The sequence below is a fragment of the Ailuropoda melanoleuca genome, chromosome 4 (assembly GCF_002007445.2).
Source record: "Ailuropoda melanoleuca isolate Jingjing chromosome 4, ASM200744v2, whole genome shotgun sequence".
NCBI classification, from domain to species: domain Eukaryota; kingdom Metazoa; phylum Chordata; class Mammalia; order Carnivora; family Ursidae; genus Ailuropoda; species Ailuropoda melanoleuca.
The window spans coordinates 1,066,239-1,078,116 of record NC_048221.1 but is presented as its reverse complement, the minus strand read 5'-3'; the positions used below and the strand labels follow the sequence as shown (position 1 = coordinate 1,078,116).

The 11,878-nt window shown below is 62.8% G+C and overlaps 1 protein-coding gene across 1 annotated transcript in view; it reads left to right on the top strand.

Moving 5' to 3' along the window:
* Window positions 1-10,958, top strand: part of ATP8B3 (ATPase phospholipid transporting 8B3) — an 18,958-nt gene extending 8,000 nt beyond the window's left edge. The window contains exons 13-27 of the mRNA XM_034660003.1: window positions 515-549; window positions 644-800; window positions 1,198-1,386; window positions 1,463-1,575; window positions 3,217-3,381; window positions 3,482-3,593; window positions 4,416-4,491; window positions 4,680-4,797; window positions 5,011-5,395; window positions 5,473-5,696; window positions 7,656-7,739; window positions 7,884-8,123; window positions 8,307-8,445; window positions 8,713-8,840; window positions 9,877-10,958. Coding sequence (XP_034515894.1) covers window positions 515-549; window positions 644-800; window positions 1,198-1,386; window positions 1,463-1,575; window positions 3,217-3,381; window positions 3,482-3,593; window positions 4,416-4,491; window positions 4,680-4,797; window positions 5,011-5,395; window positions 5,473-5,696; window positions 7,656-7,739; window positions 7,884-8,123; window positions 8,307-8,445; window positions 8,713-8,840; window positions 9,877-10,572 — 2,861 coding nt within the window. The 3' untranslated portion in view covers window positions 10,573-10,958. The remainder of the gene's footprint in view (window positions 1-514; window positions 550-643; window positions 801-1,197; window positions 1,387-1,462; window positions 1,576-3,216; window positions 3,382-3,481; window positions 3,594-4,415; window positions 4,492-4,679; window positions 4,798-5,010; window positions 5,396-5,472; window positions 5,697-7,655; window positions 7,740-7,883; window positions 8,124-8,306; window positions 8,446-8,712; window positions 8,841-9,876) is intronic.
* The last annotated feature ends 920 nt before the right edge of the window (window positions 10,959-11,878 follow it).

Sequence of the window (11,878 nt, the reverse complement as noted above, 5' to 3'; positions counted from 1 at the left end):
CGCGGGGCGGGGCGGGGCGGGGGGGGGGCAGACATGGGCCCATGCCCTCCTGGAAACTCCACCCCACCCTCAGCCGGGGCCCGAGGGGCGATAGGGAGCAGTGGAGTCTGTGGCAAACAGCCTCTACCCCCGGCCAGGTCTTCTGATGTTTCTAGAAGGGCGGCAGACCCAGGTTTTTATGTGGAACCCCCCAGTTTTTCCAAGTAGGCAGCCAAGTCCAAGTTGTAAAAAGATACCATGGAGAGATCCACCACAGTGCAGTGCGTGCGGCTGAGTTCTGCTCTGGGTTGGCCTCCGGGACCCCCAGAAGCTGTGGCTGCTCTCAGCTTCCTTGGTGCAGGAGGCAGAGCTGAGGCGGGGGGTCCTTGGTCGCTTGGGGTGTCAGGTCCAGAACCCTAGGCCCAGCTTGTCCGGCTGTATCCAGTGGCCCCAGGAAGCCTGTTAGTGGGGAGTGGGGGCTGTGGGATCCCCATGGGTCTGGGGGATCTGAGGCTGACGTGGGGTCTCTTCCCAGGCCCGGATGAGGACAAGGAGGAGAGCCCATGTCAGGTGAGCCCTGGCCGCCCTTCAGTGCTGGACGATGGGAGGCGGGGGTGGGCTGGGACGCACCCAGAACCTGCCTGCCCCTCACCGCGCCCCGCAGGAGAACCCTTACCTCTGGAACAATTTTGCTGATGGGAAGTTGCTTTACCGAAACTCGAGGCTCCTGTGTGCCGTTCGACACAATGAGGACAAGGTGGTGCGGGAGTTTTGGCGCCTGCTGGCTATCTGCCACACCGTGATGGTGCAGGAGAAGGACAGTGAGTGCGCCCATCCTCTCCCTGCCTGGGAGGGCGCTCAGGCCCCAGGGCCCCGACATGCTCCAGCCCCATCGCAGGGGCTCCTCGCGCTGTCCCAAGCCCCGCCTCTCCTGGATCACTGCGTGTCCAGGCCTTTGACCCGAGATCTGTTCTTGCTGGGAGGGGGAGGCCCTCTAGCCCAGGGCCCAAGCACCCGCCTTCCTTTACTGGGCCGAGAGGTCATACCAGCCCAGGAGATCACTGTCCCGGAATCGTCTGCTGTGGCTCCTGGGTCTGTTTCCTCCCCCATGCTATGGAGCTGGAGGCGGGACCCGCTAGAGATGAGTGGCGGGTCCTGATGGAGGGCGAACGCTCAGGGAATGCGCCCTCCCCACCCCGTCGTTCCCTCCCTGCCCAGACCAGCTGGTGTACCAGGCCGCATCCCCCGATGAGGAGGCGCTGGTCACGGCGGCCCGGAATTTTGGGTACGTGTTCATGGCACGCACACAGGACAGCATCACGGTGATGGAGCTGGGGGAGGAACGGGTGTACCAGGTCCTGGCCATGATGGACTTCAACAGCATACGCAAACGCATGTCCGTGCTGGGTGAGTGCCCGTGCAGGGGAGAGTGCAGCGGGCCAGCAGGGAGAGCGTGTGGGCAGCCAGGCCTCTCCCTCTGCAGTCCGCAACCCCGAGGGCTCCATCTACCTTTACACCAAAGGCGCCGACGTGGTCATCTTTGAGCGCTTGCACAAGAAAGGCATGAAAGAGTGGACCACAGAGGAGGCCTTGGCTGTGAGTCCCTGTGGGCCCTGAGGAGAGGCTGTGGGCGGCAGGGGGCAGGAGGTGAGGGCAAAGGGGCAGGGAGAGGGGGCAGAGGAGGAGAGTATGCAGAGAAACAGCAGGCACCCAGGCTGGCCATGTACAGTTGTCCAGCTTGTGTACCGCACAACCCCCCCATGTGTGCATGCGCCTGCATGCACGCAAACGCACAGACACACACACACAGGCTGGGAAGGAGCTGAACTCTAAGTTGTATCTGTCCAGAGGGGACGCCTTTTTCTAAACCACACAAGGACACCCTGTAGTTGGACTTTGGCCCCGGACACTGCCCCCCTTCTCCCAGCTAGGCCTGGGGTCTAAGACAGGCTCAGCCCTCCTTGCCTCAAGTCTTTTCCTCCAGGATAACACCCAAACTCTTCCGCCCAGCTGTTGAAGCTCTGTCTCCTGCTGGTCTTTCTAGCCTGGTATCTCCTTGCCCCCAGGGGGTTTCCCAGGACCCCAGTTTCTGGCTTGCAGTTTGCCCCATGCTCAGATGAGGCCTCAGGACCTTTGCACACCTAACCCCTCTGCTTGGAATGCCGTCCTCCGCTCTGTCACTCAGGATCTTCTAGTCCTCAGGCCTCAGATGCAAGATCACGTCCAGGGAGATTTTCCTGCCCCAACCCTAACATAGGTCTGTCATGTCATGTCATGTCATGTCATGTCATGCCATGTCATGTCATGTGTCCTCTCTGTGGCCCAGCCCTGACCCTCTAGGGCTCCCTAAGGGCTTTGCTAGGTCTCCAGCATCACCTAGCGCATGGGCTGGTGGGGCTGTTTATGGAGAGAATGTCCTGTGTCCCTCCACTCGGGGCTTCCCACAGTGCCCTGCTCTGCTGGGAGTGGGGGGTGGTGTGGAACACAGCTGGGGGAGGGAGTTGGAGGGCAGGCCTCCGAGCTTTGACTCCAAGCTGGGGAAATACGTACAGAATGACACAGAGTCCAGGAGCTTGGCAAGATGGCTTGGCGCTACTGCCTTGTGGAACAAATAGGTAAACTGAGGCACAAGAGCAGCAAAGGCCTGTCTGGTTCTTCGGATGTGCAGGGAGCCCCTGTCGTGCCCAAGCCCAGCCTCTCAGACCCACCTCCGGTCAACGACATAAGCGAGACCTGGGGCTGCCCACTGGGGCAGCAAACCTGGGGCAGGGTGGGGGGTGGGGAGGCGGAAAGTAAGGAGCCACGAGGGGTACCTTCCTCGGGGTAGCCCCGAGGCGAGCGGGTATTCTCCTGGGGGGCTGGAGACAGAGTCCCACATGATCCTGTTCCCTCCCCACCCCAAGAGACCCCTTGAAAAGTGAGGCAGAGGGTGGGGTACAGACATTCCTAAGCCCAGGGACCAGAGGGAGGGTCTGGGGCTGCAGGGGCCCTGACGGGGAAGGGAGGGTCTTCAGAACAGTTAGAAGTTGCCATGCAAAGTGAAGGGAGGTGTTCCCGGCAGGAGGAAGGGCAGGACAGAGGTATGGAGGCCAGACAGGGCTGAGCACGGGGAGGCTAGGCAGTGGGCGGGGGGCGAAGTTTGGCGGACCCACGCGGGGAGAAGGGCTGGAGGAGTGTCAGGGAGGCAGGGTGGTGACACGGCGGTACCAGGCCCACCACCCTGCCCCCTGCCCCCAGTCCTTTGCTGAGGAGACCCTGCGGACCCTGTGCCTGGCCTACAAGGAGGTGGACGAGGGTGTGTACGAGGAGTGGCGTCAGCGGCACCAGGAGGCCAGCATCCTCCTGCAGAACCGGGCCCACGCCCTGCACCAGGTGTATGAGGAGATGGAGCAGGGCCTCCAGGTGTGCAGAGCACGGAGGGCCGGGGCCCCAGCATCCCCACCTCTGCCCGGGAGCCGAGTCCCCACTCAGTCTGCCTCCTGCCCCTTGCCCCCACCCCCAGCTGCTGGGAGCCACGGCCATTGAGGACAGACTCCAGGATGGCGTCTGTGACACCATCAAGTGTCTCAAGCAAGGGAACATCAAAGTGTGGGTACTCACAGGGGATAAGCAAGGTGGGTCCCAGGGCGGCCACGCCCAGCACAGAGAGAAGGGGGATGGGTGGGAGAAGCTGCTTGCCTGTCCCGCCACCGACAGCCTGTCCTCGGGCTCAGCCTTGCCCTCCACCTCGTCCTGGGAGGGGAGAGATGGGAACGATTCAAAATGCTGGGGTCCCCCCCGACCCCCAACATCTCCTTCTGGTGGGCTGGCACTGTGCCGAGCACTTCCTGAGCATTTGGCCCTCGTTACCCCGGTGTGATGGATGGGCCAAGCAGGGCTCCGAGACCTCGGGCGCATGCTGGAGGTTGCCGGGGACTCGGGTCTTGCGAGCCCCGGATCTTGCCCTCTCCCCTGTGGGATCCTTGGGGCCCGCTGGCCGTGCGAGCCGGCAGAGCCACATTAGGGCGCACGTGGGCATGAGGCACATACACACAAATTTTTAAGATGACATTTTGCAGCTGCATTAGAGTAAAGACGAATATCCAAGCTGATTTTAAAAGAAATTAAGTTGTTTTTGTGGGTTCCAAGAAGTGCCCATGGGGCCTAGGCATGGCGTGTCCAATGATCCCTTGGCTGTGGCCCCCAGACTCCCTTCCTCCAGGAGCCTAGCCTCCGCCACCAGACCAAAGTGGGGGCCCCTTTGCTCAGAGCTGCTGCCAAAAACTCAGGGCTGGCCGTCATTGGCTGCCCTGAGTCACATGTCTCCTTTTGAACCAATTCTCATGGCCGGGGCGAGGGGCGTGCAGATGTGATTGTGGAGGGCCTGGGTCTACACCGCAGGGTGGGCGTGGCCCCCAAGCAGGGGCGCCGCGGTGCTGAGCCGGACTGGTTTGCAGAGACAGCAGTGAACATCGGTTTTGCCTGCCAGCTGCTCTCGGAGAGCATGGTCATTCTGGAGGAGAAGGAGATAGTGTAAGAAGTGGGGGAGGGGGCGGGGAGGGCGGGAGGCACCTGTAGCGGAAGAGCGGCTCCTGGGCTCTGCAGCTCCTTAGCCTCTGACTGGCCGGGCTCGCAGAGGGGGAGACCCAGGCCCAGCCGGGAGGGGGGTGGGGGAAGCCTGTGCCCCCTGGCGTGGCTGAGCCCCGGCTGGGCCCCCACAGTCGCATCCTGGAAGCCTACTGGGAGACCAACAACAATGTGCAGCGTGGCAAGGGCCATCGGAAGAACCGGTTCCTGCCACAGGTCAAGGTGGCCATGGTCATTAGCGGGGAGTTCCTGGTCAGTGTCCACTTGGCAGCAGGCAGAGTCCCTGGTGCTGGGGAGGGGGCTGGGAGGAGCAGCCAAGAGATGGTTCTCGGAGGGGCCAGGGAGGGTCTCGGCTAAGTCCAGCCTGCCGTTGGGACGCGAGGCCCGGAGGGGCCGGCTGGGGCGCTCCCAGAGCGGGGCGTGCAGGCAGAGTGATGCACCCCGTGCCCCCCCCTCCATGGCCAGGACCAGCTGCTGCTGTCCCTGCGCAAGGAGCCCCGGGCGCTGGTCCACAGCATGAACGGGGACGGGGACGAGCCCTGGCAGGAGCCGGACGAGCAGAGGAAGGACTTCCTGCGGGCCCGGCGCGTGTCCCTGATGTGGCGGACCCTGGGGATCCAGCTGCGGAGCTCGGGCTTGGCGCCGCAGGTCACGAACTCCGGCACCAGCGAAAGCCCCGAGGTGTGGCGGGAGCGGGCCTTCGTGGAGCTGGCTTCCCAGTGCCAGGCGGTCATCTGCTGCCGGGTGACGCCCAAGCAGAAGGCTCTGATCGTGGCGCTGGTCAAGAAGTACCAGGGCGCGGTGACCCTGGCCATCGGGGACGGCGCCAACGATATCAACATGATCAAGAGTGGGTGGCGGGCCGCGGGGGGGCAGGGCAGGGCTGGCCGGGGCGGCCCCAGGCTGACCGGCCGCGTGTCCCCGCAGCTGCGGACATCGGCGTGGGGCTGGCGGGGCAGGAAGGCATGCAGGCCGTCCAGAACAGCGACTACGCGCTGGCCCAGTTCTGCTTCCTGAAGCGGCTGCTGCTGGTGCACGGGCGCTGGTCTTACATGCGTGTCTGCAAGTTCCTGCGTCACTTCATCTACAAGACGGCGGCCAGCATGATGGTCCAGGTCTGGTTCGCTTTCTACAGCGGCTTCACTGCCCAGGTGTGCCTTCCGCGCCCCGGCGAGCGCGCTGGCCACACTCACCCTCTGTGCCCGGCATTCTCCGCACTCTGAACGCGGGCAGGACGGATGCTCTGATGTCTGTCCTTCTAGGGGACACGGGGGGGGGCTGGGGCCCCACAGGAGACAAGAGTGTGGGTCCCTGACCACACGGCCGTAGGCAGTCTCGTGGCGAAGGTGAGAGGCGTTCTCTGCAGCTTGAGAAGGGTCCAGGCACTGGTTTTCCCTGCGTGGAAGGATGTCGTCTGCAAATGGCCAGCTGTGAGAGGGAGTGAGCTCCCTGTCACCGAAACCCAGGCATTTGAGGGGGAGCTTTACAGAGGCAGCCTAGATAAATAGATGTTGTTTGTTTGTTATAGATATTTTTCAGAGGTTTCTATGAGTGGGATTGTTTTCTTAATTTGCTTTTGGGGTTGTTCCTTGCTGGTGTAGAAACAAGTGAGTTTCGGATTTTCGGTCTGTGCCCTGCAGCTTTGCTGTCCGTTTATTGGCTCTAGTGGCTTTCTTTCGTGGATCCTTTGGGGATTTTCCTGCATAGAGAATTATGTTCTCTGCAAATAGAGATAGGTTTTCTTCTTCCTTTTCTTTTCTTTTCTTTTTTTTTTTTAAAGATTTTATTTATTTATTCGACAGAGATAGAGACAGCCAGCGAGAGAGAGAACACAAGCAGGGGGAGTGGGAGAGGAAGAAGCAGGCTCATAGCGGAGGAGCCTGATGTGGGGCTCGATCCCAGAACGCCGGGATCACACCCTGAGCCGAAGGCAGACGCTTAACCGCTGTGCCACCCAGGCGCCCCTCTTCTTCCTTTTCTATTTGAATAGCATTTCTTTCTTTTTCTGAGCTCACTGCTTTGGCTAGGACTTCCAGTGCCGTGTTGAAACCAGGCTTCCTGTTTTGTTCTGGGTCTTCATGGAGCAGTTTCGTCTTTCCCCCCACATTTGTTAACTGGAAGAACTGTTGCTTCTCCTCTACTCGGTGTTTCTCCCTATCGGTGTGCACTCACGGGTGTTTATTTCACTGTACACTTTGGTGCTTAGATCGTCCCTGACTCGTCCCTCTTGACACGTGACTGCTCGTCTGCGAGCGCAGCCCCGCTTTCCGGTGCTACACGGGGCTCCTTGCTTGTTTTGCATCTGCTGCCCCTGGCCCGCAACCGGCCATTCCCGTGCGGAGCCCTGGCTCCTTGGTACTTAGATACCGAGCTCTGAGAGCCGGGTGTGCTCCCTGCAACCGGGAGGCCACTGGCTTCCTCGCTCAGTTGACAAGAGCTGGGAAGTGTGCAAATATTAACCCTGTAGAGACACACATCCATGTCTGTATCTTATCCGTGTCCGTCTGTCCTTCTGTGCCTGTGTATATTAAAAACTCTGCGCTCACAGCAGTGCCTGTGACTCCTGTCCCACGGGACAAGGCTCCGCTTAGCCCTTCCATGTACTGATTTGTGATTCTTCTGTCCAACAGTGAGAAACTCGATTCTTGTAGAATTTCTTACTTGTACTTGTTTGTTCAGTAACAACACGCACGTCCGGTGCTTTTCAGAGCCGGTGCTCATCTCCGGCTAACTGGCTTGGACTCCATCGGGAGGGCGACTTCCCCGCGAGGGCTCTTCCACGGAGTGCTTCCCCTAACCCGAGAATGACAAAACCCCCACATCCTCTAGCCATTTTCCTTTCTGCGGTCCTGCATTGAGGCCACCCCACTCGAACAAGGACTCAGAAGTGCAGTTTTGCAGGACAGAGTCTGCCCTTCCTCTCTGCCTTCTATCTCCCGGCCTTCGTCGGGCCTCACGGAGCCCAGCCCTGGTCTTAGCACCAACCTTCGTTATAACCGACTCCCCAGGGGTCCCGCTGGTTTGGGGGGTCTCCTCGGGTAAAGACTTCTCTTTCTGGCCGCTGGCCGGCGGAAGGCTGACCGCGCGCGCCCGTCCGTCTCCCCCGCCAGCCTCTGTACGAAGGCTGGTTCCTCGCGTTCTTCAACCTTCTGTACAGCACGCTGCCCGTGCTCTACATCGGCCTCTTCGAGCAGGTGAGCAGATCCGGCCTTGCCCCCGCCCGCCTTCCTGGGTCTGCCTGCATTCCGCGCCCCTGGGGGCCTGGTGTGGGGGTGGGGCCATCCCCCACTCCCCACCTGGTCCCAAGAGCCTGCCGCCTCCCCCATGCCCCACCCCAGGACGTGAGTGCGGAGCGGAGCCTGGAGCTGCCCGAGCTGTACACCGCAGGCCAGAGGGACGAGCTCTTCAACTACCGGGTCTTTCTCCAGGCCCTCGGCCACGGCACAATCACCTCCCTGGTCAACTTCTTCGTGACCCTGTGGGTCAGCCACGACTCGGCCGGGCCCGTCAGCTTCAGCGACTATCAGTCTTTCGCTGTGGTCGTGGCCATGTCGGGCCTGCTGTCCATCACCATGGAGGTGGGCAGGGCTGCCATGCTGTCCCCGGGGGTCCTCGAACATGAGCCATGAGGTGTCCCCGCTCAGTGACCATGCCAGGGGGGCCTAGCAGGTGCCATTCGTGGAGCCCGGGGGTTGATCTGCCCACTTCCACGGAGCCGTGCGCCGGGCTCCTGGCAGTGCCCTGGCCTGACCCCCCCCCAGGTCACGCTCGTCATCAAGTACTGGACGGTCCTGTCTGTGCTGGCCATCATCCTCAGCCTCTGCTTCTACGTGCTGGCAACCTGGGCCACCCAGAGTTTCTGGCTCTTCCGAGTCTCACCCAGCACCTTCCCGTTTCTGTGTGAGCCCCCCAGTGGGGAACGGGGTGGCGGGCCCTGGCGACGGGTGCGTCCACGTCAGAGTGCCTGCTGTGCGCCTCTCCGCGTCTCTGTGTTCTCGGCCGCGCAGGGGTGCCGTGCAGGGGGGTCGGTGCCTTCTGGGAAGTTGCACAAAGGTGTCCTGGGGGCAGAGGGAGAGGAGGGAGGGAGGGTGTCAGGAGGAGGGGGCACTCAGCAGGCTCCGGGGAGGCTCCACCTAGGGCTGGACTGTGACCCTGACCTGTCCCCAGATGCTGACCACAACGTGCTGTCCCACCCCTCCATCCTGCTGGTCGTCCTGCTGAATGTGTCACTAAACACCCTGCCCACACTGGCCCTCCGCGTCATTTGCCAAGCCCTCAAGAAGGCAGGCCCCGAGGTGAGGGGGCTGGGGTCTCCATCCCACACTCTTGGGACCCCCTCAGCCAGAGCCTGTGCTGGGAGCAGAAACTCCAAGACATGGGCCAGGGAGTGGGAGGAGTGAAGACCCAGGCACACATCCAGTGTCCTGAGGGGGACCAAATAACAGGCCCCAGGGTTCACACACACATGATCGGGGCTTGGGGGTCCAGGTGACAGAGCAGCTTGGAAATGGTTTAGGGAAGAGAAGGGACTTAGAAGCAACTCAAACGTCTGTCCATGGATGAGGGACACACCGTGCGGTCCGTCCACACACTGGAACACGACCCAGCCTTAGAAAGGAAGGGACCGTGACACCTGCCACGATGTGGACGGACCCTTGAGGACACTGGGTTCAGCGAGAGCAGCCAGACCCAGAAGGACACATCCCTCAGGACCCCACTCCCAGGAGGTCCCCAGAGGAGTCCCGTCCACACAGACAGAGAGGAGCTGGTGGGAGCCAGGGCTGGGGCAGGGGCTGGGGAGTCCGTGCTCCCTGGGGACAGAGTCTCCGTGTGGAGAGACGGAATGTTCTGGAGCCAAGGGTGGGGGTGGCCGCAGGGCGGAGTGAGCGAGCTTCATGCGGGCTGTGCGCCTGCAGACAGCTACGGTGGTGAATTGTGTGTTATGCGTTTTATATTACAATGGAAAAAACCTCAAACCTAGAAGGGCGGGTTGCAGCTGGGATGGGCCCCAGAATTGACTGGAATAATGGACCAAACACGGCCAGAAACCTGCCGTCTTCTCCCACGGGGCTGGACACATGGCTGTCCCGGCTTTGCCACCAGGGGGCACCCAAGGCCCCTGGTGGCCGGTCCGGGTTCGGTCCGGGGAAGGACTGATGGCTTGGTCCAGTCACCGTCAGAGAGGACTCCAGCTGGCCCAACTGGGGCAGGGAAGGGCCAGTCGGTGGTGGCCAAGGGGGGCTCTGAATGGTGCCCGCTGGGGGCAGGTGACCTGAGAGCCGTCAAGGCGCCCTGGAGCCGGGTGACCTTGGCGCTGCCCTTGCTCCGCAGCAGGTGGAAGAGGCCCCCAGCGAGGAGATGATCACGGTGGAGCCCGGGCCTTACCTGCACCGGGGGTCGCGCGGCCGGCGCTCCAGCTACGCCTTCTCCCACCGCGAGGGCTACGCGGACCTCATCATGCAGGGCACCAGCCTGCGGAAGGCACCGGGGGTCCACAGCGACATGCTGCTTGCCGACGCCATCCCGTCGGAAGAGGAGCCGACCCCAGGCGTCAGGGCGTCGTTCCGGTCCTCCAGGAAGATGTCCCTGCTGGGCAGGAGGAGGCAGCCGCGCCAGGCCGAGGTGTCCGCCGAGGAGACGCAGCCCGCCGGCCCGGCCAGCGCGTCGGCCGCCGCGGACAGGCAGCGCGGGTCCGTGGGCCAGTCGCCGCCCAGGAAGCGGGAGAGCGCGCCGCCGCCTTCGGGGGGCCCGGCGCAGCCCTCGGGGCCGCCGTCTCTGAGGGGTCAGCCTGCGCTGCCGGAGGAGAACGGGTCCCCGTGGAAGATCCCAATTCTGTCCTGGACGAGCTGGCCCTACAGCTGGCAGAAGCTGCTCCAGCCCCCCGGCGAGGGCCCGGCGCCGCCCCCCGGCCGGAGCCCCCCCGAGGCGGGGCCGACCCCTCCCCCCGCCGCGGGCGAGTCACCCACGGATGGGCAGCCAGCGCGCGGGGAGCCCTCCCTCTCGGAGAGCCGGCTGTCGCCCACGTAGTGGCTGCCGGTGCCCGGGACCGGCCACCTGCGTGCGGGGCCTTCCCCGGAAGACGAGGCTCCGGGTCCTTCTCTTTTGCTAATAAACCAGGGTCCACCGTGCCCCCCGGGGCTCCTCCAGGCTCCTCCTTTTCCTCGACGAGTGCGGTCCTCGCTTTAGAGACCCAAACACTGACCTCTCGTGGCCGACGGGGGATTTGCAGGAAGAGCGCCCGCCCCCAGCCTTTCTTCACCCCGCGGGGGCTCCCGGGGCCCCTCCCAGGGCACTAGGTCAGGTCCAGCTCCAGCCCGCGCCGCCTCGTGCCCCAGGGGGCTGCGCTGCTGGCTCCCCCTCCAAGGAGCTACCTCCCCCTCCCGGCCCCACTCCTCCGCGCCCTGCACCGCCCCCCTTCTGCCAGCACACAAGTCCAGGTCAGTGAGTAGAAAATAATTTATTGGAGAAAAACAAAACAGCAAATCCAGCACAGCAATGGTTAACAATGACGATGATTTTTTTTTTTTTTAACTTTTAAGCCTGTCACCTGAGGGTGGGAGGGAGAGGGCTTCTGTGCCCTCTAGCATTTGCGGGAGGGACTCCGGATGACCCAGACGGTGTTTCCCCCGAAAGCAGCCCTAGTGTCCAGTCTTGACTAAACACTCAGGGCCACACTGGCTCTTGGCCCTCCCTCGCCCCTGGCTGCAGAGAATCCCCCAAGACCAGCCCTTGGGGGGGTGCTGCGGCCACAGCGGAGAGCCCAGGGATCTGGGGGGCTGGTGTGGCTCACACTGCTTTGGTTCTAGAAGAGGGATGGCCCAAATCCCAGGCAGTGCTGGGCGGGATGGGGGGGGCTCCTGGAACATGCCCCCCGCCCTGCCCTCCAACCTGGGGCCTCCTGTCCAGGGTGAGAGGATCCCTTCCGCTACCCCAGCCCCCCTTCCCAGGGCCTGTCTTGGAAAGCGGCCCCCCCAGTGGGAGCTCAGCAGCAGTGGAGTCAGAGGCAGGGATGCTGCCCCAGAGCCCCCTTTCATGAATATTTTTGGGGAACTCTCTGTTCTCTAGGGTCCCGACATGGGCTGGGAGGGAGGGCTCCACAGATGTGCACCCCCCACATCCCAGACCAGACAGAAGGGGAACTCACCTCCAGCCCAGGGCCAGGGGGGCTGAGGGTGCAGGTGGAGCCCAGCTGGGTGCCTGCCTGGGGGCGGGGGTGTCTCAGGAGGGCCCTCGGGATCTCGGGAAGTTGGGGTACACCCTGGCTCCCACCACCCTGGGCTACAAGCCTCGAATTGGCTGATTGTCTCTCTCCTCTGAACAAGACACTTGGGAA